This window comes from Artemia sp. Qi Xiang Cuo, chromosome 1, assembly GCF_049724085.1.
Source record: "Artemia sp. Qi Xiang Cuo chromosome 1, ASM4972408v1, whole genome shotgun sequence".
In the NCBI taxonomy this organism is placed as follows: domain Eukaryota; kingdom Metazoa; phylum Arthropoda; class Branchiopoda; order Anostraca; family Artemiidae; genus Artemia; species Artemia sp. Qi Xiang Cuo.
In genome coordinates, this window is record NC_142794.1 from 1827287 (window position 1) to 1854067 (window position 26781).

Consider the following 26781-nt stretch of genomic DNA (forward strand, 5'->3'; position numbering starts at 1 on the left):
ATCGAAGGAGTTGTATTAGAAACTTCGAAAAGGACGCATTCGATTGTAATTTGGAGTGTCTAGTGCCGTTTTTATGAGTCGAAATCGATTGGAGGGCAACTACCCCTCCCAGGCCTATTCTTCCACCACACACTTCAAATCAAAAATTTGAGAAATAAATTTTGTTAAGTATAATTGATTTCCAGATAGAAAATATGTTTTTTAGGAGGACACTCCCCCACAACTCTCAGGGCAAGGATTTTAAGTCGTGCCCTGGAGGTATATAAAGTTTTTATAGAAGGTATTGTCGTAGAAACTTCAAAAAATGCTCATTCGATTAAAAATTCAAAGAGCTAGTGCCCTTTTCAATAGTCAAACGTGATTGGAGGGCCCCTCGACCCCCCCCCCCTCGCGCCTATCAGTTCTCCAAACACATCCACTCAAAATTTTGTGATAGCCGATTTGTTCGCCGAGCTTGATTTTCAGATAAAACATTTTTTTGAGGAGGACATTCCCCAACATACAACTGGTCACGGGTTATAAGTTATTACCTGGAGGCATAAGGTTTTTATATAAAGCTTTGTCGTAAAAACTTCAAAGACGAAAGACGATTATTCGTTTGGAAATTCAAAGGGCTCGGGACCTGTTCCTTTTTCAACCGTAATTGGAGGGTAACTAGATGCCCCCCCTGCCCCGCCCCTCATTTACCCAGAACCTCCAAACATAAATGTGTGATATCTGTTTTTTTTAGTGTAGTTCATTTACAGATAGAACAAATGTTTTTGAGAAGGATAGGACCCTACCACCCACATGACAATGGTTGTATGTGATGACAGAGTTTCATCTAAATATTTTATAGAAGGCTGAGTTGTAGAAACTTCAAAGAAGATCATTAGTTTGTAAATTGAAAGGGATAGTCAACTATTTAATAGTCATAAGTAATTGGATGGCAACTAGTCCCCCTCCCACACCCATCATTCTCCCAAACGCATCCAATAAAAATTTTGAGATAGCCCTTTTGTTCAGCGTATTTTATTTTCATGTAGAAAACATATTTTTGAGAAGAGCACTCCCCCACAACATTCAGGGAAAGTATTATAAGTTATACCCTTATCCAAAACACATCCACTCAAAATTTTGATATATCTCTTTTGTTCCATATTGTTGAACGTTCTAGAAATTAGGTCTTTTAGGATGATAACCCCCTCAGAGCCCTCAGTGCAAGGGTTGTAATTTATGCCCTGGGGGCATATAAGACTTATATAGAAAGTTGTTTCATAAATCATGGTTAGCACGATCGCGCTGCCTAAGTAAAGAACGGGGACACTCGAGAACAAGACAAGAAACATGGACTAAGTAAAGAGTACACTAAGTAAAAAAACATGTTTTTGAGGAGGAAACTCCCCCACAGCCCTCAGGGCACTGGTTTTAAGTTATTACCTCGGGTCATATAAGGTTTTAATAAAAAGTGTTGTCGTAGAAACTTCGAACAAGAGTTTTCGTTTGGAACGTCAAAGGGCTAGTGCCCTGTTTAATAGTCAAACGTGATTAGAGGGCAATTAGCTGCCCCCCACCCATCATTTCCCCAACCACCTCCAATCAAACTTTTGAGATAGCCGTCTTGTTCAGCGTATTTGATTTACAGATAGAAAACCTATTTTTGAGAAGAACACTCCCCCACCCCCTTCAGGGCAAGGATTGTAAGATATACCCTGGATACGTATAAGGTTTTTATTGAAATCTTTGTCGTAAAAACTAGAAAAAGGGCTCATTCAATTTGAAATTCAAAGGGTTAGTACGCTTTTGAATAGTCGAAAGTGATTTAAGGCAACTAACCCCCCTCTCACACCCACCTTGACACCACACACCTCACTTCACACAGTTTATATAGCCATTTTAATAAGATTAGATTACCGTTGTTTACAGTAGGTATTTAAGGATGAAGACCCCTCCCCCCCCAGTCCTCAGGGCAAGGGATGTAGGTTTTACACTGGGAGCATATCAAGTTGTTATCTACAGCGTTCTCGTATAAACTTCCAAGGGTCTAATTAAATTAGACAGTGAAAGGGCTACTGTCTTTTTTAATAGTTGAAAGTGATTCGAGAGCTACTAACGCCCCTCTCACGCCTATCATTATCCAAAACACATCCAGTCGAAATTTTGAGATATCTTTTTTGATCAATGTTGTTGAACGTTCTGGTAATTAGGTCTTTTAGGATGATAACCCCCTCAGAACCATCAGTGCAAAGGTTGTAGGTTATGTCCCGGGGGTATATTAGACTTATATAAAGTTCTAGAAATTAGGTCTTTAAGGATGACTACCTCTCCCCCACAGTCCTCAGGGCAAGGGCTGTAGGTTTTACCTTGGGGGCACATCAAGTTTTTTTATTGAAAGCGTTGTAGTAGAAGCTTCCAAGGGGCTCATTCAATTGGACTTTGAAAGGGCAAATGTTTTTTTTTAATAGTTGAAAGTGATTCGGGAGCGACTAACGCCCCTCTTACGCATACCATTATCCTCCAAATCCAATCAACATTTTTATATACCTCGTTTGTTTAAGGTTTTTTACCTGTCTTTAAATAATGTAGGGCCTTATGATAACCCCCCCTCAGAGCCCGAAGGGCAGTTGGTTTACGTTACGACAGGGGGGCCTATAAGACTTATACACATATGGTGCATCAATCATTGGAATCATAATCGCGCTGCAGCAGTAAAGAATATGGACACTCGAGACCGAGGCAATAAACATTGACTAAGTAACGAGGAGGATAATCCCCACAGTCCTCAGGGAAGGGGTTTTAAGTTATGCCCTGGGGGTAGATAAGAACAATATTGGCACAATATAGGATTTAATAATTTTTTCCTTTAGAGCAGGGCACTTCCTATCGAAGAAGTTGTCGTAAAAACTTCAAAAAGTGCTCATTCAATAGGAAATTAGAGTTGCTTTTGCGCTTTTTAATAGTCGAAAGTGATTGGAAGTTGACTAAAATCCCTTTCACGCACACCGTTTCCCTACATACATCAGATCAAAATTTGAGATAGCCATTGTGTTCAGCTTCGTTGATTTCCAGATAGAAATTATGTTTTTGAGGACAGTCCCCCTTACGGTAAGGATTGTAATTTATGCCCTGGGGGCAAAAAAGTCTAATAAAGGGGCCAAGTCTAATGCAACACTACTGTCAAGGATAATATCCCAATAGGTTTCAAATTGATTTAGCAGTAATAATGCAATAATTTCCTCTAATGGTTTAGCTAAGGTACGCTGTAACCGAACATTACCCATTCGGACAATAATTATATCTTGAGTACTGAGCAACTTATATACACTGATGACTTGAGTTTTTGCAAAAATTTTTTACTTATAACATTTGTTAATAAATAAAAAAGAAAGAATTGTAAAGTTAAGATTTTAATATTTGAATAAATATAAGATGAAATAAAATAAAAAAATGGAAAATTAAACTTAAAATTGTGAAAATTTAGGATTTTGTAAGCCAGTTTTGACAAATGAATAACAATAAGCCAATAATTTGTCAAGTAACTAAACAAAAAGAAAGAAAAAGAAGACCCAAACAAACCTCGAAACTTTCGAAGTTTACTTGCCAACGACAGAACAAAAACTCTTCGCAGTTTGCCACTGGCTGACAATTTTTCATTTGTCATGTATAGCCAGTGTGGTATTAGAATGCACAAAAGTGTAATAGACAAAGTCCAGTTATTTTTTTCAAACTTTAAATTTATTATAAAAAATTTTAATAATATTACATAAAGAAATATCAGAATAGAAAAAAAAATGCATTAAAATTAATTTTCAAAATAAAATCTATAATATACCATAGTATGTAAATAAATATTTAACAGCTCTACCGATATACGAGTGGATGAGCTGGGCAGCAGTTAAACCGAAAAAAAATTGATAAATTACCAGTTGTAAACTTAAAGCTGATTAGAATGAGGAAAAAAAATTACTTGCAGTGTTTCATTAATAAAGCCTCAAATGACGTCAGAGTTAAAACGAAGTTATTTTAGCTTTTTAAAAAATAAAATTTTGTTATTAAGGATTATCAAAAATAGTAGTTATTATTCTTGTATTATAAAAAAATATAATATTTTTTTTCTATAGACGTTTTCTCAAGATTTTTCCCAAGGCCAGAACATAAATTGCAGTTTACTGAAAAAATATTAATGTTTTCATTTTTATAACTTTAATAAATCAAATAATATTAACATTTTGATTACTAAGTATCAGTATATATGTATATTAAACTTACAATGCATATTCATTTGTATTTTCTTTCAGTAAAGTGTAAATTATGTTCTGGCCTTGGGAAGGCATAGGGGTTTTGAGCCTTACTTATGTTAATTTCTGCTCGTTTTGAGCTTGACTCGGTTATTTATTGTAATTTCTGTTCGTTTGGGTTTCATTTATTTATTGATGCTGATTTGCGGTAGTTTCACGCTTTGTAGATTATTTGATTCCATTTTTGCTCATTTTTGGTTCAATGGAGTTCTTTACTTTTTTTGAGAAACTTATTTTGTGAAATTTTTTTTTTATTAATTTGTTTTCATTTTATATTGACATAGTCTTTTCAGGGAAAAAGAAAATAATAGTTTAAATCTTTTGTTTTTTTTAAAGACGAGCCAAATCCAACGAAAGTTGTTCGTGGAAGAAGCACTTCGAAGCAAATGGTCGCCTGTTTCTTCGGCTAAACTGGTCATGTGGCGACTGTTCCGCTTGAGCAACGTAGGACGGTCAATTCTGAGTGGTACACCACCATTTGTTTGTCTGAAGTCTTCGGAGAAATTCGAAAAACGAACAAGAGAAGACGCATCATTCTGCACCATGACAATGCGAGCTCTCACACATCGGCTCAAACCAGCGCCTTTTTGACCGACCAAAACGTCGAATTGATGGGTCATCCGCCGTACAGCCCTGACTTGGCACCCAATGACTTCTTTTTATTCCCACACATCAAGAAAAAAATGCGTGGACAATGATTTTCGTCGCCAGAAGATGCTGTTGAAGCATTCAAATACCATGTTTTGGCGGTGTCTCAATCGGAGTGGAAAAAGTGCTTCGAAAATTGGTTTGAGCGCATGCAAAAGTGTATAAATCTTGATGGAGAATATTTTGAAAAACAATAAAACAATTTTCGTTGATAAATATGCGTATTTTCATTATTAGGCCAGAAATATATATAGCAGCCCTCGTATAGTTTGGCCAGCTGTTTGTATGCCGGAGAAAAATGTTCATCAATTCTTAACAACATACACCCTTTTAAAAATCTGGACACAAATAGTAGTGTTTAATTTAGTTCAGACCTCTTCTAGTTGACCTGAAATAGAAAACTTGATACCACTCGCAAAAAAATCTGTTTAATTTCCTTGATAGCTGGGACACACTTACGCTATTTTGATGTGGCTAAATTTTAAGAGCACAAGTAGCCCCGAAAGTTTGAACATAATACCCTCAGTCGTTCTTGGGATATTGCTGAGATACCTTATTGGTAATTAGTAAGACACAGTTCATTTTGATTTAATCTAAAGGCAAAATTTAGTTTTTAAACATAATGGGCAAATGGGAGGGTGGGCGTGGGAGGGGGATTAGTTGCCCCCAATCACTTTCCACTATTAAAAAGGGTATTAGCCATTCCAATTTCCAATTAAAAGAGCCCTTTCCAAGTTTCTACGACAACTCCTTTGTTACGAAGTGCCATGGTCTAAAGGAAAAAAAATAATAATACATTGTGCTAACATCGTTCTTTACTTAGGCAGCGCGATTGTGCTGTCAATGATAATTTCTGTTCATTTTAAGTTTTACTGTTGCTTCATACTTTCAGATGAATTTTTTTTTTTTTTATTTAATCACTGATACAGGTTTAGCCCAATTTTATCACGAGTCTACAATTTGCCTGAAATAGGACACCTTTCCTGTATCAGAATCTGAGTAATCAAATTCAGACTGAAACTTCAGACTATACGTCATTCAGACTAATTCAGACAAATTCAGACTATATGTCATCTCATTCAGAAGAGAAGAGGCGCTCAAATTCACAGCATTCACCTAACACAGTGGTCAGCAGCCATTTTAGTTAAGAGACTCAAATATAAACAATGGGATGATTATTTAATATCTTACAAAAATATATGTTTATTAATCTATCAAATCTATATCATAGCTTTAGACCTTGACTCAATTGCGAGTGCCCCACCCTCAATTGCCCCCACCCACAAATATTACTATTTACATTATTTCTAGCCTAGGATGAAAGGATGATAAACTATCTATCTACAAGTAAAATTAATCATTTTATGCAATTCTGAAAAAAAAGATAACTTTCACAGCTTTCAAAGTTTGGTAACAACATTTACCATTACTTTTCTACTTACTTTTAATTTCTCTCAGCAGGCTCCTATCTCCTTAATAAAAATTTTCAAACTGAGGAGATTCACCTTGGGTGGTTGGCTTTTGTTTTTATTCCACTAGATTCCCAACCATCACGAATCCAAGTGTCATTACAGCTTCATTTTTAGTTGGTAAGATTAGATACACAGAAAGATGTTTTTGTCAACCTTTGGACGTCAGAAGTAGACTGTCTGTTTACGTAAAAAAGAAAATAGGTGACTGCTTGTCTGTCTCTTATCTTGACTATGCTGAACAGATCAGGTTGACATAAAATATTTGTAGATGAAAAAATACAAACAGGTACAAAAATATTGAATTGTACCACATTGTAAAATGTACCATATTTTGTGGGATTGTACCAGTAGAGGTGAAATGTACTAAAATGGTACAATTGTACCACGTTTGACATCACTGCTGCGTGTTTATCTCTTATCCTGACTATGGCGAAGATGATCAGGGCGAATAAGATGATTTATACATGAAAGAATTCAAACATCAGTACAAAATTACTGAATTGTACCATAATTTTGTGGAATTGTACCAAACTTAGCAGTAGAGGTGAAATGTACCAAAATGGTACAATTGTACCACGTTTGGCATCACTGGTTCGATGTTCAATGGGAAGACCTCACCCCAGGAGCGACTTGTTCATGGTTAAGGTTGCATTGCAGAACACATACGTTCACTATGTGTAAACTTTGTATTGCAAAAGTCTAACATTTAACTAATATCTTCCGACATAAATCCGGTTGCTTTGAATGCCATTCAGTAGTTATAATTTATTAAAGAGATGCAGGAGTACACAACTTTTCCATCAATGAGTCAAGTCTCAAAATTATTTTCTAAAATAGCAATGTTCTATATCATTTTCATAGTCAAACGTCTGAATCGTTTGATTGCAAATTTACCTTTTTGAGAAAAGAAAATCAGGGGTTTCTCTCTACTACCACTAACAACCCACCGCAGAACCAAGCCGTTTGAAGCCAAAAACAATCGCTTCAGCAATTCTACTTGAATCTTGGTTCTATTTAAACTTCAGTAGTTAATAATTACGGACTATTTTCAAAAAAGATGCATGGGGACTTTTTTTGGTGCATGGACTTTGATTTCTGGTTGATAGAGGTGCGCCTATCCCGAAGATACTGCAATACTGGGCCAACTCATGGAAGGAGTGGAGCAAGCACTGGCAGCACCCCGGTTTCCAAAAATAGGTTTAATATTCTGGCTGGTCCCCATGTAGGGACCGTATTAGATATTAAGCTGATAAGAACAGATACTACACTTTGATCTTAGCTAAAAGGCCGAGAAGCGATTATTTAATGAGGATTGTTAAAGACTTTGTTAGAATACGAGTAACAAGGTTTGTTGCAAGTTTAATTTCGGCTGCAATGCTCAAATAATATACAATAAACTTATCAGTTCGTATTGAGATTTTTCTAATCAGCATAAGACACTTCCCATAAGATCAAAATTTATTTCAAAATTTTAATGATGAACTGAAAGTTTTCCTATTAAGACTTGGACACAATTGTTACATAAAAAATAAATAAATAAGAAATTAAAAATTAGAGAATATAGGCCTTAAATCAGAGATACATGATCTTGGCCTTTTAGCTGACAATAGTTGGAACTAGCATTGATGAACTGCGTTAATTCTTGGTAATTAAGGGGAAGGGAGAAAAGTATTTTTATAATCCAGAGCGGATAATTTTTCTGTGTTTTGAATTTGTTGTACAAAAATACCCAAGAAAACAAGGCCATTTGTAATGAGAATTGTCACGCGAATTGTTCGCGAAATGATACCACTGGTATTAATCAAGAGCGTCAACTCATGGAAATTAGGGGGGCAAGGCCGGATCAAATGCCCAATCCCCTGCAATATTTTGTCAGACTCGTTCAAACGTAATGCAGTACATTTAAACAGATTTTAGACGGGTTTTTAACTTATTTTATACCCCTCCCTCCAAAACAACATTCTGGACACGGACCGAAGGGGGGGAAGAGTATTCTTTAGAGTCCAGGGAGGGGAATTTCGTTGTCTTTTAAATTTCTTTAACAAATATACGCAAAAACAACAAGCCGACGTAGAATTAATCAATTTAAATGGGTTCGTAGTTAGCAAGGACAAGGGAGACATGTTTTATTTTACCATTTGTGCTTTTGATTAATATATATATATATATATATATATATATATATATATATATATATATATATATATATATATATATATATATATATATATATATATATATATATATATATATATATATATATATATATATATATATATATATATATATATATATATATATTATTATATATATATTATTATATATATTATATATATTATATATATATATATATATATATATATATATATATATATATATATATATATATATATATATATATATATATATATATATATATATATATATATATATATATATATATAATAATATATATTCACATATATATATATATATATATATATATATATATATATATATATATATATATATATATATATAATATATATATATATATATATATGTGCCCAAAACATGATCTTAACATTTCTGTTCAAGAAAAGCTTTCATCCCTCCTCTCATCAATTCCAGATACATATTTCATAGTTACCCAATCACAGGTTGCGTCCGCGGTCCGACGGTTGAAAAAGAAAAAGTCGACTGGCATTGACCGTGTATCCGCCCTTCACCTTAGCCATTGGAGCCCAACTTTCATGGGACACCTAACTCTTCTCTTTCAGATGATCTTCACTACTGGACTCGTACCATCGGCATTCAGTACTGGGTCGCTTAGGCCAGTCCCGAAGAAAGGAAAAAATACTTTGGAATGTACTTCGCTAAGATTAATCAAAGTATCGCAAATGTTTCAAAAAATTTTTGAACTTGCTGTCTCTAATTAAATCCACGAAAAATGCTGAATCTCTTTTTTAAATTTTAGGCATCAAAAGGGGTTCCGTTGTAGCAAAGCCATTCCTGCTTTGGCCTCTGTCTTTGGTGGCGCCAATGAACCAAAGAAGTTTCTTTTTATATGTTTGAATGACATCTGCCATGCCTACGACTCACTTCTCCATGACCAGCTCATTCTGGATATGGGAAAGAGAGGTGTACAGAAGGACATCCTACCACCCATTAAATATATGTACGACCACCTACAGGCTGAACTCCTACTTCCTGGCCATGGTCGATCCCTCACTGAATATACACCAGACGTGATGCTGTCCTACCGTGGGAATTCTGTGGTCCAAGTAAAAAAGGGTGCTCGACAAAGATAAGTCACATCTCCTTGTGCCTTTATTGATTGTATTATTGAACAACAGTTTGCTATCGAGACAACATGCATAGCTCGTGGCATAGACGTTACAATGATAGCTTACGCCGATGACATTCTGAACCCCAGCCGCACAGTCGCAGGTACAGAGACCACCTTCTCCACACTACAATCAAATTACAGTCGCATTGGTCTAGAATTTAACCCGCAGAAGTCGGATATTCTGCTGTTCAACTGGCACCAAGAAGAGGTCTCGTCTCTGAGGCTGGAAGAACTATCTGTAGCCCCTGTGTCGAAAAATATTTATCTTGGTTTACCTGTTGGAAAGGATTTAAAAACTACCCACTCCCTTCTTATTGATCATCTCCGTAAACGCCTGGCTTTTGCTTACAGTAGAGTAGTCTCATCTAAAATCCGTTTAAACCGTTTAATTCTGGCTCGACTTTATAACGCAGTATCCCTTTCCCAGTTCCTGCATCAAAGCCCGTTTTGAAGAATTTGTAATAAGCTAGAGACAAAACACCTTAAAGACACTTTTTTTAAGTACGGAAAGGTCTTGCTACAATTCTTATCAAGGACAAAAAATGCATACTTGTTAAAAAAATAATAAGGTATAGATTAAGCAACAGCCCTACCTGAAAAAATAAAACTGTACAAAGAAAGCATATCTTCCAACCCTTGGTACCGTGAGCTAATGCAGTAAATCGCTGTCTATTTAATTTTATTTGCACATCTCTTATCATATTTAGTCGTTTTACCTTCTTGTATCATATTTAGACTAGTTGATTGAGTCTGTCGATTATGAATTGAAGCTATAAAGCATTTTGCTGTAGGCTAGGTTAGTTGAATTGAAGTTATCAATCATATTGCTTTTGTTTCTTCAGTACTTGGGAGTTTAAAAAGTAAAATTTCTTACATACCCGCAGTGTAGTGTATAATTGAGTTTTTGTTTCTCGTCTTTGTAATTTGTTCGATTATGTGTAATGTGTTGTAATTTATTTTTTGTGTGTGTTTTTTTTCTCTTTTAGTGATACTCCGTCTTTTGTACCTTTTTTTGACGGGTAATAAATAAATAAATAAAAATAAAATATATATATATATATATATATATATATATATATATATATATATATATATATATATATATATATATATATATATATATATATATATATATATGTATGTTGGAACCCTTGGTCCTAGTTTGTTCAGATAAATGTTCTTCCCAGATTATTTTCTTTTGGCCCCTTAATTATTTTCCTTCCCCTAGTAATAATTATTAATCTTCCTTTAATTTTGGTGGCACCATTTTCTGTCCTCCTAATTGTGTAGTTGGTTAATTAGACCACGAGGTATTAAAGTGCGCAGTTGGGGATGTTTAACCAGTAATTAGTAAGCCCTCAGATTGGCTGGACAAATTCACTACCTCCTGTCACCCCGTCGCAGACACGCGTCCTGCTGAGCGGGCTGGGGAAAATTGTTCCTTTTTAGTTCAGTTCCTTTTTGTAGCGTGACTGATTACAGTAAAATTTTTTATACTATATAATCTTTTACTTTTTAGCCTAGGTCGAGTCCAAGAAGATAGTTAGGAATATTACCGGTAACCCTTTGGCCTTTAAATTGGCCCCTGGGACCATTCGATCACGCTATAGTACCTTAAGGCAGGGTATATTGTAAATCGGGCACAGACGCGTACCGATAGAGACAAAACCGTTGGAGTAAGCGCGGAAATCCCACTAACATTTGGGCCGGCAAGGGGTTCTCCCCCTCGAGTAAGTGGCATAGCAAACTTTTTGCGCCATTTTTGCACCAATAAGTGGTGACCCCCGTACATTACCCCCCAATAAGTGGTGGCAGCAATTAAAGGTCCTATCAGTAAACCTGATAGTAAAAGAATTCCGCGTTTTCGAAGAGACAAGTAATTTAGCCTACAAGAGTAGCCTATTGTGGTTACATATATAGAAAAAAATCGCAAAGAAATTTTTTTATCTGGGCTGTGCCTAGTTGGATAGATAGGTAATAAAATTTACAAATCAATATATCGCGCAACTAATTAGTGTGTAAAAATAAGGCTAATTAAGACGCAGCAATTTTTAGCGAGAGACCGGAAGTTACAATGATAAAAGGATTTTCATTTGGACGGAAGACGTTAAATAAACCTTGAAATAATGGCGGACAAAAAGAGAATTCAGACAAGATCTACCACGGTAAAACACAAATCGGATTCAGACACACAATTGTATGCGACTCCCGGTGAAAATACGCTAAGAAAAACACCATCAGATAAAACCATATATCATTCAACAGGTGAAATAGACATTTCTGGGACGTGTGAAGAGGAAATCTTGAAAAAAAATTCAGTAATAGAGCGTTATCCGGTACGAACCAGGGAAGAAGAAAAAAGTCTAAGGCAAATTCAGAAAGAATTATTTTCAGATAGAGAACCCCGAAAAAAAGAAACAGTGGCGATAATACATGAGAAAAATCATTACATGAAAGATTGGGCAAAACAAAACAAACTCACCCTTCAGAAGAGGTACAAAAAGTAGGGCAGTTGCGGGTAAGAGAAAATATTATCCAACGAGCAGACTCAGAAAACGAAATAAGAGAATATAAAGACAGTGAGAATCATAGTAGGCCAAGTAGCAGGAGTAGTAGAAGCTCAGTTTCCAGCAGGAGCTCGCGAAAAAGTACCCAAATAGATATGACACAACAACTATTAAATTTCATGGAGAAAGAAAGAGAGAAAGATAGACAAGAAAGAGAGAAAGATAGAATAGACAAAGAAGAAAAAGAGAAGTATGAAAGAGAAGAAAGGAAACTTATAATGAAAATGATTGCGAGGGAAAATTTTCAGTAGCCGCAAAATTCTTCGAAAATAGAGATATTTCAAGTAATAAACCTGCAACCATTAAATGAAAATGAATATGCGCATTTGGACATATACACTTTTGAAAAAACGGCAGAATTAAGCGGATTGCCGAGAGAAAATTGGGGGACAAGAATACAACCCTTCCTTAACTACAAAGCACAAATTGCATATAAAGCATTACCAATGGAGTACTCAAGAGATTTTGAAAGACTAAAACAAGCCATTTTTGAAAAGTTTCAACTCTCCCCCGAGTACTTTCAAAGAAGGTTTAGAAACGAAAGAAAACGAGACAACGAAACTCATAAAGAACACGGGTACAAATTGAAAGATATGTGTTTAAAATGGCTAGAGTTAGAAAACTATAGAATGTTAGAAGACCCGGAAGAAATAAAAGATAAGATAACGGGAATAGTGGATAAGACAGCGATGGAACAATTCTTAGAAATACCCATCCAAATATGAGAATGTACTTAAAGGAGAAAAACCCACAAACAATTGAAGAAATGTCCGAATTAGCAGATAGGCACACTGAAATTAGGAGGGAGGCATTCCCACCAAGAACAAGGTTAGGAGGTAGTGGTAGGAAAGAATACCCTTACTCAGAGAATAAAAATAATACTAACCAGATATGGCAAAGACAAACGTAAGCAACGTGCTACCATTGTAACTCCGGCAGCCACTATAGCACCAATTGCCCAAATAAAGACGGTAGAAAATACAGCCAAAAACAGGAACAGTATGACGTTACCTGTTATAACTGTAATAAACGAGGATATTATGCATCAGATTGCCGCAGCGCGAAAAAAAATTACGACAATAATTACAGAACAGGGGACGATGGGGCAAACGGAAGACAGGACAATCCGAAAAACGATCGATCCCGAGAGAATGGGAAAAAGTTTCAGACGTATAAGAGAACCGCATGGGTTAGAAGCCTGGAGAATATGAAAACTTGCACATTTGCAGAATCACGCAAAGTATATGGCGAACTAAATGGTAAATCGGTAGAAATAGCTATCGATTCATGCAGCGACTAAACCTATGTACGGAAAGATTTGGTAAAGAAAACTGACATAAATTACAAAATTAAAGTGGCAGCACTATGCTACTATGGAGCAAAACATAAATGTCCGACAGCTCAGGTCACAATAGAAATAGCCAATAAAGAGGGAAATACGGTTTAAAAGGAATTAAAAGTAGGGGTTGTACGTACTCTTGCAGTAGACGTTTTATTAAGGAGAGATTTCGGCAATATTGAAAATTTTCTTACACTAAAAGCAACCTCCATGATAAAAAAAAGTAAAGGCGGTGACACGAAGTCAAGAAAAAAAATAAAAATGAGGCTGTGCCGCCCACTAATGAAAATGATGATCAAAATATACAAAACCCATTTCAATTTAACGACGAGATGTTCGTAAAAAATGCAAAACTAAGAAAACCGAAAAGCAAAAAAAGAGCAGACAAAAAGGAATATAACCATAAACAAAAGAAAATATTGACCGTAGAAAGAGAAGCAGAGGAAATCAAAGATGAATTAACCGAAATACTCGGGGTAACCCCCGAAAAATTCGCAGAATTACAAACAAATGATAGAGATTGCAGAAAAATTAAGGTAGCATTAACGAATCAAAAGAATCCGCAACCTAAACAGTTTTTCAATAATGAAAATCTACTTTATAAAATAATGGAGACGGTGGAAAACCCTAGAAATGTTCCACTTTTGGTGCCACATGAACTGAGGACAGTGACAATAAAGTTGGCGCACTTAAGCCTAGCGAGGGGACACATAGGATCCGAAAGAACAAGAGAGAGAGTCTTGCAGCATTTTTAGCGGAAAGAAATAAAAAAGGATATTATCAACTTTTGTAAAAGATGCAAAGATTGTCAATTAGTCGCATACAAAAAACCAAATGAAAAAGTTCCAATGAAAAAAATACCCATTTTGGCAAACCATTTGAGAGAATTTCAATGGACATTGTAGGTCCACTTCCGAAATCTATCGCGGGAAACAGATTCATTCTAGTTATTAATGATTTGGCTACGAGATACCCAGAAGATATCCCAATGCGAACAGTAAAATCACCAAAAATCGCAGAAGAATTAGCGAAATATGTCTCACGTCACGGAATTCCGAAAGGAATTTTAACAGATAATGGAACCAATTTTATATCGACATGCATCCGAAAATTATACAAAATTATCCGCATTAAACAAGTATTAACCGGGCTGAGGAGAGCAGGTCTAACTTTGAATGTATAAAAATGTAAATTAGTACAGTCACAGACAGAATACCTGAGACACCAAATAGGAAACGGTATAATAGCCCCATTAAGGGAAAAAAACAGAAAAAATTAGAAACGCAGCAGTTCCGACCACAAAGAAAAAAGTTCGGTCATTTTTGGGGTTAGCAGGATATTATCAAAAATTCATACCGAATTTTGCAACGATTGCTACACCTTTGACGGAGTTAACAAGGAAGGGGGCCGTAGACCCCGTTAAATGGTCAGAAATGGAACAAGATGCATTTGATACACTGAAAAATGCTCTTTGTAGCGAAAGGATACTGATTTTTCCTTACCACTTGTGCTACAAACTGACAGTTCAGATTACGGATTAGGGGCAGTTTTATCCCAAGATTTTAAGGATGGGGAACATCCAATCACATTTGCATCCAGAAAATTATCAAAAGCAGAATTAAATTATAGCAGAATTGAAAAAGAATGTCTTCCGATAATATATGCGGTCAAAAAACGTGACTATTATTTACATGGACGGAAATTTAAAATATTAACGGATCACAACCCGTTGAGATGGCTGAATATAATGAAGCCAGATAACCGACGATTAGCACGGTGGGCCCTGTGCTTACAAGTATATGATTTCGAAATAAAATCGAGACCGGGGACAGGTAACGGAAATGCTGACGGTATGTCCCGATTGTGAGAAAAGAATAATATAAGTTAAAAATTTTAAATTAGATGGGCTGTGCCTACCTAATAGTATTATCCCACTACTTGTCCAGTTTCCAAATTTGGCAAAGGAGACTGATGTGTAAAACATTGCCAGATAATGGAAAAGGCTGTCATTCTGTGCTTATCTCACGAAATTTGCAGATTCTGACCCAGTTTATTTCTGGTTTAAAGTACTAGAACGATGTGATGGTCCTCAAGTCAAAAGTTTCCCATTCTTGGGTGAATTCATATGGAAAATGCTTATCTTACCACATTCTTCTACTTGTGCCGAGAGTTGAGATCCAGTTAACGCCGGTCTCTCTAAATTGAGGCTTCGATTAATATATCCAGGGTTGCCACCGTCAGTAGAATTTTACTAGATCTAGTAAAAAAAAAACAAGTAAATTTAGAGGATCTAGTAAATTTCCCGAAATCTAGTTTAAAATCATGAATTATAGGAAACAAAACTCTTGTTATTTTCCATGAATTCAGGGGAAAATTAGGGTCTAATTATTACAAAATCTGATTTCGACTACGTAAGATATTATGGCTGCTATTGCTCTCATTTTTGCGATTTCGCGTCAACCCTAGCGCTAAAAAATCTCTACTTTTCTCTTGGCTTCTTCTTGATACTCGCTTTGAAAGGCAAACTATTTAAAATCAGGACTGGTATGCCGGCTTAATTTGTTTTCTGAATATTTTCCAGACTCTCAGACTTTTTCAATACGTCTGAATCTTATGACCTGAAGACCATTGATAAATTTAAAGCCGGGCTTCACTAGATAAATATAATCACTCTTGGGAAAAAAAATGATATTAAAACACCAAAAACGTGTCCGTTCAAGGGGAAAATACAGAAATTCCCAGCATTCCGTTCAGGAGAAAAATTTCTGGTTATAGTTGTTTCATATATCAGCTCATGGGTACTCTTGCAATACAACCAAAAGTTGACGGCATATTTTTTTTTCCGAAATTGCCCCTTACTAAGTTGTTACATTGTGTTTTCTATAATTATACAAAAATTTGAATTTTTTGTTGCTCCAACCAAATCATATAGAAAAAAAGTTCATGAAAACTCGAAAGGGGTCACTCAGTCACAAATTAGAACTTTTATTTTCCTTATTAATGATCAAAATCTATTGGCAGGCAGCCAACAATAGAAAAACACACATTTATTCCATGATTTTTCCCTATTCTGCTCTCTTTCCTTTGGTTTCCTTATAATTACTTTATGGTCCAAAATTTCCAGGGGGTTTGGTCCCCCCCCCTGCCAGCTTCCATGAAGTGGTCGTTTTGGAAAAGTTTATAAAGTGGCTTTTAATCAATAATACAACTGGTAATAAAAGATTCTATAATCTTAGAGATTTTATGCTGGACATATCTTAGATAAATATGACACATTTTAGGATACTCAGGCAGTGTTGCCGTATTGGCTGGTTTCCCGCCAGACTGGCCCATTTTGATAGTGACTGGCCGGGAAACTTTTAGTTATTCCACCAGGCGTAAATATTGGCTTATTTTAATTTTTCTTGCTTGTTTTTGGCGTGAACTGCTTTTTCGGGAAGAATTTTTTTCCTCATTTGAATACAATAATTTTCACGTTATATAACTAAGCTGCAATTTTTATATTTCACTCCATAGGGTCGAAGATGGGTACTAAATGTTGCAATTTTTGAGTTTTTAATTCATTTTCAGTCTCCCCGAACTTGAATAATAGGAAACGATCATTCAACCCAGAATATATTGTAGAAATTGAAAATTCGATATTTTCCTCGCTTTAAGTTGAATACGACAAAATTCAACTTGAGCTTGAAAACATATTTGTCTAAAAATTGTTTACTATAATTAAACTGTAAAGACAAACTGTTTCATTTTGAATTATTTATATTCAGTGACAAATTTCAATATTGGTAATATTTATCTCCTAAACAAACCAAAGACTCTCCATGAAGACATGGGATTTTATAGGAATTTAACAAAACTACATAACTACCTTAGCTTTTACTAAACTAGCTTTAATACTTAGTTTTCTTAACTCAGCAGTTTTTTCTTATCTCTAAATTGTACTTTCTAAAGAAATTGATAAAAGTGTCAAGCTTCTTTTTAAATGGTGCATAGAACTTTCCAAATTAGACATTCTAAGAATCAAAATTGCGGTACATATATAAATTTTAGGAAGCAATCGTCACGTTAATCTACTCAAGAAGATAAAAATATTCTCAAAATTTTAAGTAAAGCGGTCTGTACTTGAATCTACAACATCAGAATATATTGTCATAATTTGTTCACCTTATAAATTGATAGTGTGACAAAAAAAAAATCACTAGGCTGAAAAGCCCTTTGACGACAAAGACTTTATGACTATGAAGCAATGTGCACAGAGTTAAGTTCACGATCAAATGAAATTATGTACAGAGAGGTTTAACTGCGTATCAGCTATTGTGTTTGTCCAGGCTTTGCATTCATAAGACAAGTGCTCAAGTATGACAATAATGCTTAAAAATGAACCTCTTTAAATATATTGGAAGGGTTTCCTTCCTCCCAATGGGAAGGAAAGATGACATTTCGAATAATGAAATTAAACACATTTTCTCTTTATATCTCGATAAAAACAAAGTACCCTGTCTTTTTGAATACCCCCCTCCCTTAGGGGTTATTCATTTTTTTTTTTTTAATAAGCACATGTTTTATTTTTACATATCTTCTTTTGAGCTGCTTGGAAAATCATTCGGTGAATTTCTAGTTAGGTACATAAGTACCAATTTCCATAAGGTTTGTGCATTTTATGATAAAAGCATGAAGATTGGCACACACATGCAGGAAAATACGGAGAATCTGACAGGTGACAGAACCACATTTTCTGAGCAGGTTTTTCCGTGTGGAAAATTGTGTATTTTTGAAATTTAATGATTTGGACGTTTGAAGGGTCGTTTCTGGTTGATTACGGTCTTTTTATTCTGATTATGTGCCCACATTTTAAATAAAATCATTAGTTTCCGAATTATCGTAATTTTTATAACTCCGGGTCGTACTGTTTCCTGTATTCTTAGCTAGTAGATGCACTTAGGGTATGTTTCATGGCTAAATCAAGTATTTTGAGTCTAAAAGTGTGCTTACGTTTAATATCCAACCATTCGTTACTGAGTTATCATCACTTTCATCATCACCGGGTGTGGACTGTCTTTCATACTTCTACATTACAAACTCTGGTTCACCTTAATGTGGAAGTGACGACTGTGGTCTGAATGAATGGACCATTTGCGGGTTTAAAACTGCAACTCGAAATACCTCACATCGCTATCAGGTTTAACAAAGAACAGAAGAAAGTCCAAGTGGCACGTATTTTTTTTTAAAGAGAAAGCATATGAGAAGAGAACAAGTAACGTACAATTTACCTTTAATAAGTTCTGTTTCCTTTTATAAATTTCTTCGTATCATGACATACAATATTCAGAAGACTATATTCTTACCGCTCCTGTGATATCTTGATGTTGTTTAAAGTCTCACCACGTGACTAATAGTCTTTTCTGCCTTAAGTATAAAAGCGATATGAGGTATTTGATTCGCGTACAGACAAATTTCTTGAAACTTTGCGCACAGACAAAATTTCTTATGATATTTTCACTTCGAAGGAAGCAGTTTTAAAAACGCGTGAACAAAGAAGAACTTCGTCTTATGCCGTGAAGATTCATAGACCGAATCCCGTTCCTCGAATGAACTAGCGTGACTTTTTGAAAGAAACTTAGAACAAGAGTCGACTCTTCCATTTTTTGGTGACTATGGTAGTCCAGGAATTGCAGAACATCTTTGTAGTGGCTACTCTTGGAGACACAGTTATTTTAACGTGCGATATCGCTTTTCGCGAAGGCCTCACACTTAACAACCACGAAGAGAATGATACTCCTGTTCTGCTCCATGCCTTTCATCAGGCTCAGTGTGACTATAGCTTCATAGCCATCAGAACTGTGGCTTCTAATGTGGTTGTGACTGTAACAGCATTGTTCCAGCAGCTTCAGATTGAAAACCTGTTTGTCATCTATAGGCATGGAGCAAAGACGAAAATACTCTACATTCATAATATTACTTATCCTCTAGGACCTGGCAGGTCTCGCAGCCTTCTCTTTTTGCATGCCTTTTCTGGAAACGAAACGACTTCTCCTTTTGCTTTTTATGGAAATCATGGTGTTTGGAAGACCTGGAAAGCTGTGGAATCCATTTTTCCGACTTTCCTTACTCTCTGTACATCAGGAGCCCCATTCCTAGATTGTCACTGTACAGATCCAGTGATTCGCCTTCTTTCTATACGAAAAATCAAGCGGCTTTTCTGAAGTGAACAGTCTTCGGAAGGAGCTTTTCACACGAAAAACAGCCGGAATGGAAAGACTGCCCCCAACAGCGGCTGGTCTTGAGCAGCATGCCAAACACACTTACTTGCAGACCCAGGTGTGGGCATCATCGTGTTGTCAAGAACTTTCCCCACTGGATCCAGGTTTATACGGGTAAGTGAAGCATGACGGAAACTGGGAGCCTTTCTGGACTAACCTTCCTGAGGCAGCGACAATTTGCAAGGAACTGCTCAAATGTGGCTGTAAAACAAAGTGCAAAAACAGTTGCGAATGTGCAAAAGCTTCCCTTAAATGCACAGATCTCTGTTCGTGCAAAGGTTGCGATAATCAGTACAATCAGTAATGCACTTTTGTAGCTTTTATTGTCGGAAGTCGATTTCGACCTGTATCCTGTCCGTGAGAACCTCATTTTCTTTTTAGCAATCTTTATGATGAAGCAAGTCGAATCAGCTATTTCATTCCTATGATCCGTGTAATTGTTTAACTTTTTTGAAATATCTGAAGTAGTTTAGTATTCTTTATTTTATCTTCATAATACTATGCTTTTTACGTCCAGAGTTGCTGAAGTCAAGTTATTTAAGTTAAATAAATGTTTTTTTTTTACTGAAAGTTTGTTGAGGAGATCTGAAACGTTAGTTAATTACTTACAATCAAGAACGCGTGATCTCCTTTGGAACTTCACAGAGATGGTATGAGTTTTTGTTAGAGTATGGCATAGAAACATAACCACATTACAAAAATAACCACATTTTTGGAATTGAGAGACTCGAATTAGCCAGAAAAGAGATCTTAAACTCGGTCATCGTTCATTCTCAAAATTTGCGGTTTTTTCTTCGCGCGGAAAACGCAAAGTAGTGCAGAACCGCGGACACAAATTTGAATTTGTGACTTAGTCGATTCTTCACATTTTCTGTAACATGTTCACCAGTTTCTATGCGATTACGATGAAAAATACAAAGTCAGAAAGCGGAAATTACTCAGAAGTGCATAGAGCGTAGTGATGAAAATGGTGATAACTCAGTAACCAGGAGTTGGACTAAACAAGTAAGCACATTTTTGGGATCAGGAGAGACAAATTTTTCACTCTGAAAGTCAGCTATTTTTTCCACTCCGAAACGCATCTAATTTTTCCCAAGCGGAAAAACGCAAAATGGTGCGATAATCGCGTGAAAAAAAATGTTTTCTGACCCCAGTCAGATTCTCAATATTTTTCTGCATGTCTGCGAAATTTCATGCTTTTACCATAAATGCACAAACCTGACGCTTATGTACCAAGCTATTTGTTTTAATTAGCGGGAAGCATCTTAATGCATATTGCAATTTGTAGTTTCGGTGTTCATATTTTCAGTGTATGCAACTCATGCGCTAAAAATATATTCTCAAATTGAATCTTGGTTAAATATAATTTGAAAAACATTCTATAGATAAACGAAAAACTAATAAAGAGTTTTTATTGAAATTTTACAAGTGGAAATGTAATGTATAATCTGTGTATCAATTGAAATAGTTTAATAATAAATCGTTATAAATAGCTGTTAAAGTTTTGAACAACTTGTACATAGAAATTAAAAATTTAACAATTTTTGAATAGTCTCAATAGTGAGATCCAGTTAACGCCGGATTCACTAAATTGAGGCTTCGAGTCAGGGCTGCTACCGTAGCCAGTAGGATCAGTGTTACTAGATCATAGTACAATTGTAGAGGATCTTAGTATATTCATCTTCCTGATACTATCTAGGACAAACCTAGTAAAAAGTCATGGTTTATAGTAAACGAAACTTTTTTATTATTCAATGAATTCACGAAACTAAGACTGTATTCGTTAATATATGAACATATTATTTCGCTCTGATCTGTCTCTAGTCAAGATGAGGACAGACAAGCAGTCACCTATTTCCTTTTTCATAAACAGACACTTCCGGCGTCTAAAGGTCGACAAAATCATCTTTCTGTGTATCAATATCAAGTTTACCAACTAAAAATGAATCTGTAATGACACTCTTATTTGTGATGATTGGGAATCTATTGGAATCAAAACAAAAGCCACCCAAAACAAAAACCACCCAAGGTGATTAGACGAGTCTCCTCAGTCTGAAAATTTTTATTGAGGACAAAGGAGCCTATATATATATATATATATATATATATATATATATATATATATATATATATATATATATATATATATATATATATATACATATATATATATATATATATACGTGTTAAGAAACAGTTATCACTCAATAATATGCCAAAAAATTGTAGTTACCAAACTTTTAAAGCAGTGAAAGTTATCTTTTTTTTCAGAATTGCATAAAATGATTCATTTTACTTGTAGATAGAAAGTTTATCATCCTTGCATCATAGGATAGAACTAAGGTAAATAGTAATATTTGTGGGTAGGGGCAATTGCGGGTGGGGCACTCGTAATTGAGTCAAGGTCTAAAGCTATGATATAGGTTTGATACATTAACAAAAATTTATTGTTGTCAGATATTAAATAATCGTCCCATTGTCTATATTTGAGTCCCTTAAGTAAAATGGCTGCTGGTCACTGTGTTTGTTGATTGCCGTCAACTTGAGTGCTTCTTCTCTTCTGAATGAGATGACAAATGGTTTCAGTCTGCACAGGGGCGGATCCAGGATTTTTTTTAGGGCGGAGGGCAAAATAGGTTGATCCGCAAAAAATATTTTAGGGGGGGGGGGGCACAATAGGTTGATCCGATAAACTTGCGTTATGAGCAAGTTTAATTAACGCAAACATGAGTTTGCGTTATTTAAACGGAGGAAAACAATTCTCTGTCACGTTTCACAGTTGGACCTCAAAAATCCGTGCAAATTTTGAAAAGCTTTGTCCCTTTTTAAAGACGCTGCTGGAAATCAACTGTTTCCATACTTGCCAAAGTTCTTTCTGACTCTCTGCAGCTTGCCCCATTCAAGTGCTGGAGCAGAGAGACAGTTATCGATTTTGTCCGTCATAAAAACCAAAAATCGGAATAAGCTAAATATCTCGACTGTTTCGGCACTTATCATAACAAAGCAACTTGTCCTAAGATCGTCGAGTGGAGTCCATAAAAAGGTAATCCCCGGCGAATTGACTCGGGCTACCAAGAAATGGAAACATGTGGATCCCTTGAGTAAGAATGCGACAATAGTCGATGCTTTAAATTTGGATGTGGACGAGGCCGGGTAAAGTCTTTTAAGTGCGACTTTTTTATTTATGACTACATGTTTTTATTTTTACTATAAAATATGTATGATTCACCTGAGCTGAAGACTATTGACAAAATGATATTTTTAGAACTAATTATTATATGTTATATAAGTTTTCTTTTTCTTGGCATCCCTAGTCCAATTTGAGGTATACTTTTTAACTTACATAATTTTACAACTAAACCGGTAGCCGATTACGTCGTTTCCGTTTTGAAATGACATAGATTAAATTGGTTTTTGATTCCCTAGAATACGAACGAGAAAAAATCCAGAAAAAATAAGTTAAAAAAAAATCATAAATTAGGCCTAATTGCTTTAAAATCTGCCAGACATCTTTGTAAGCAGATTATCTCGAATTTAAAGACCAGCCCAATTAGTGTTTTAAAACTGGCAACTTTCCTCTTAAAAATGGAAAATTGAAAGGTTTAGACTTCAAATCTAAAAATAGAAATTGTGGGACAAATTTCAAAAGCCGTCACTTTTAAAGACACCTCATATTCTTAGCACTTCATCACCTAAATCGTTTCGTGATGGAGTTGCATCTGTCTGTCTTTGTTGATTGTTTTTTACCGTTTCTATATATCTGAATTTTATGACCTGAAGGAGATTGATAAATTTAAAGCCGGGCTTCACCAGCAGAATTTCCAGAATCCAAGATTCCAGACTATTGTTTGACGTCTTGCATACACCGCATCTGGAATATGAAGCCTATCCAGTAGCACATCCAAATAATCCAAAAAAAGATTTTTGAACTTGTAGGTTTTCGGAATTTTCAATCATGCTATGAAAGCGAAAGAAAAGAGGAAAAGATAAAAAAAGAAGAAAAAGGAAAAAGAATTGTGAATGATTATACTCCTATAGTAAAATCGATGCTAGATGGTGCGCGTGCGGCGTAGCCACAAGCGCAAATTTTTTTTATTGAGCATTTAGTAAAAACAGATACGATCTAGTAAATTTTTCTCTCCGATTTAGTAAATTCATCCAGGTCAGGGTGGCAACCCTGCTTCGATTAGTGTATTTAGGATTGCCACCATCAGTAGGATTCTACTAGATTAGTCAGGGTTGCCACCGCTGGTGATATACCTCCAGATCTGGTGATTTTATTATCCTCATGGTGATTTTCTTTTTTAATCTTTTGATTTTCATTTAATTTGGTGATTTTTTTCAAAATTGGTTGACATTCCATGCATAATTTCGCTGTCTTACTGAGGTGAAATAATCAATGACTTTCATATTTTATGTCTTGTTTTTATTCGTTATTTCTAAAGACTGGAGTTATTTTGGGTTTCTGTGTATCCTTTTAGCTTGGCAAACAGCTTCTCCATAGTTACAAATTTTAATTTATAAATACATACATGAGTGTCCCATGTGTGATAAAAACGGATTGAGGTCCAGAAACGAAAAAAAAATTATCAGATAAAGTAAGCATAGTTCCACATTAACATAGATTCAGCAGCCTTGGTAGGTTTTTTTCAAGGGACTGAACAGTCTCAAGAAACCAGGGGGATCAGTCTCAAGGGGTTCTTGTCAAAGGAACCAAGGAAATAAGATCTATCACCGCTTGTCTGATATTTCAGCTTAGACTTGACCTATGACAATTTTCCGGAAGTAAAAGAAATATGTAAGAAATTGACACCATCTGAGTCGTCTTTTTCAGAGCTAAAGCTTACCACTAAGGATACCAACGATGACAGGGGTATTAAAAACGCTCATAAGCAAATGAAATTCGATTTGAGGACAAAAGAGGATTATTTGGGTTATTTTTTTTTTTAATGGAAACCTAGAAAAAAGAAAAATAAAATATTTTGCAAATTAAAGACAAAGAAAGGTATAATAGTAGTTTAATAAATAAAAAGGCTCTTCATGTTCAGGAACAGGATTTTAGTTGAAAATTTCAGTCTTTGCCTGGAATTCCAGTTTTAGGTATAAATTCTCTTCCTATTGAGCAGTTGACGGCCATTGAAAAAAAGAATTTCAAAGCTCAGGCTGCCCAACGCGTCTTTTTGTTGTAAGGCTTATCATTCTTGACCACCGATTTCTGGTGATTTTTTTAGTGATCTTTGTGAAATACTGGTAATTTCTGGTGATTTTTTTGGTGAAAATCCGGTGATCTTTATTTGGTTGTGGTGGCAACCCTGGATCTGGAACCCTGGACCCTGGAATTTATGGTACAATTATGTTACGCTTTTAAATAATGAACAAGTTTCACATTTTCTGAGTAATATATTTTTCCCCCTGTGAAAAAATTCGCTGTTCACATTTTAATTACACTGACATGAGTATCGACATTCTTTCAAATCGCGGTCATTTAGTCTTATCACACAATCACTCGGCTATTCGAATGAGAAAATACCCACTTTGGATACTAAGTTAAGAACATTCTCTCTCGAGCAAAGATTATCATTCGCTTAGAGACATGGGCGCCCATAAGCTGAATTCCAGGGGGGGGCAAACTTCGTCTAATTGCTACTTTTAATGCTATATAATAGAAATCTCAGAACAAAAATATAAAAATAAGGCAGCATCATTTTGCCAGGGGGGGGGGGCAAGAGCCCCCCCTGCCCCCCCATATGGGCGCCCACGCTTAGAGACAAGTGACAAAATTCAGTTAGTCACCAACTTTCATCAGTTGGTTTTGAACTTGAATCTTGTTCTCCAAGCAGTGATATTGAAATTATATTGAAAATTAACAAACTGAAGCCAGGAAGGTAAATTTTTCATAAAAACATGTAAATAATAGAAGTAGATTTTTTATTCTTAATTTCTTTTTAATTTTGTTTGTTTATTTTTTTTTTAATTGATGAACAGCCAATATAAACCTCACCCCCCCCCCCAACGCTCGCACACGGATTTCTTGTCGGCATGGGGGTTTATAACTATTTTTGTTCGGGGGGGGGGGGGGTACACAAAAAAACTTAAAAAGCGCATACAAAATTTGTTTAAATCCATTTTGTTACGTTTTTACGAGTCAAAACAACATTTCGGGGGGGGGGGTGAACCCCCTCTCCCCTCTGGGTACGGCGTTGTCTCCCCCTTCTGATTGGTTGGACATAATATCTGGTTATATACAAAATTTGGTCTCTTTATATGGGATTATGAACGGCTGATATTAAGAAAAGATATGAAGCTGTAAAAATGAGCCATTTTTTGGTTATAACCACGGCCATATCCAAGCATTGAGGAGGGGGTGGATTAGTTGAGCGGGAATTTTTGATTTCATGCTAGAATTTTTCCAAGTATCGTGGTCACTTTTTTGACACTATACCCCCCACACATTCTGAGGTCCCATATATAACTGTATAAATATATTTCATCGTTGTGTCGAATCTTGTGATGGCATTCTTACTTGTAATATTCTTTCATTTTCTTTTATATTGTAAAGTAAGAATTTGATTGGTTGATTTCTTTTAATATATTCGAATTTTAATGTGAGTTTCTTTTATATTGGTTTTTCTTCATTTTTTTTGCTGAGGACGGCCCTTGGATATAGGGTCGAAATATTCATTTAAAGTTGCGTTCCAGTGTCTTATATAAAAATGTTCCTATTGTTCTACTTATTGTTTATGAGGGGGGGATTTTTAATGAGATTACGGGAAAGTATATTTTTAAAATCTGTTGGATATCATCACATGGTACCAATCAGCCAGAGGGGGGTCCAGGTGGATACAACCGATATTAATTTTCTGAAAAGATTGGCAACTAATCATAGTTTA

The 26781-nt window shown here is 35.5% G+C and overlaps 2 protein-coding genes and 1 non-coding gene across 3 annotated transcripts in view; all 3 read right to left on the minus strand.

Moving 5' to 3' along the window:
* LOC148955893 (uncharacterized) overlaps window positions 1–4897 on the minus strand; it is a 10107-nt gene extending 5210 nt beyond the window's left edge. The window contains exon 1 of the mRNA XM_089097484.1: window positions 4630–4897. Within this exon, the coding sequence (XP_088953610.1) occupies window positions 4630–4897 (268 nt within the window). The remainder of the gene's footprint in view (window positions 1–4629) is intronic.
* The window catches only part of LOC148955885 (uncharacterized), a 395061-nt gene that overhangs the window by 347330 nt on the left and 20950 nt on the right, over window positions 1–26781 (minus strand). The gene's annotated exons all lie outside the window — the stretch shown is intronic.
* LOC148955894 (U2 spliceosomal RNA) lies at window positions 7501–7696 on the minus strand. The gene has a single exon (XR_016142625.1). It is a non-coding gene; the product is annotated as a U2 spliceosomal RNA (small nuclear RNA).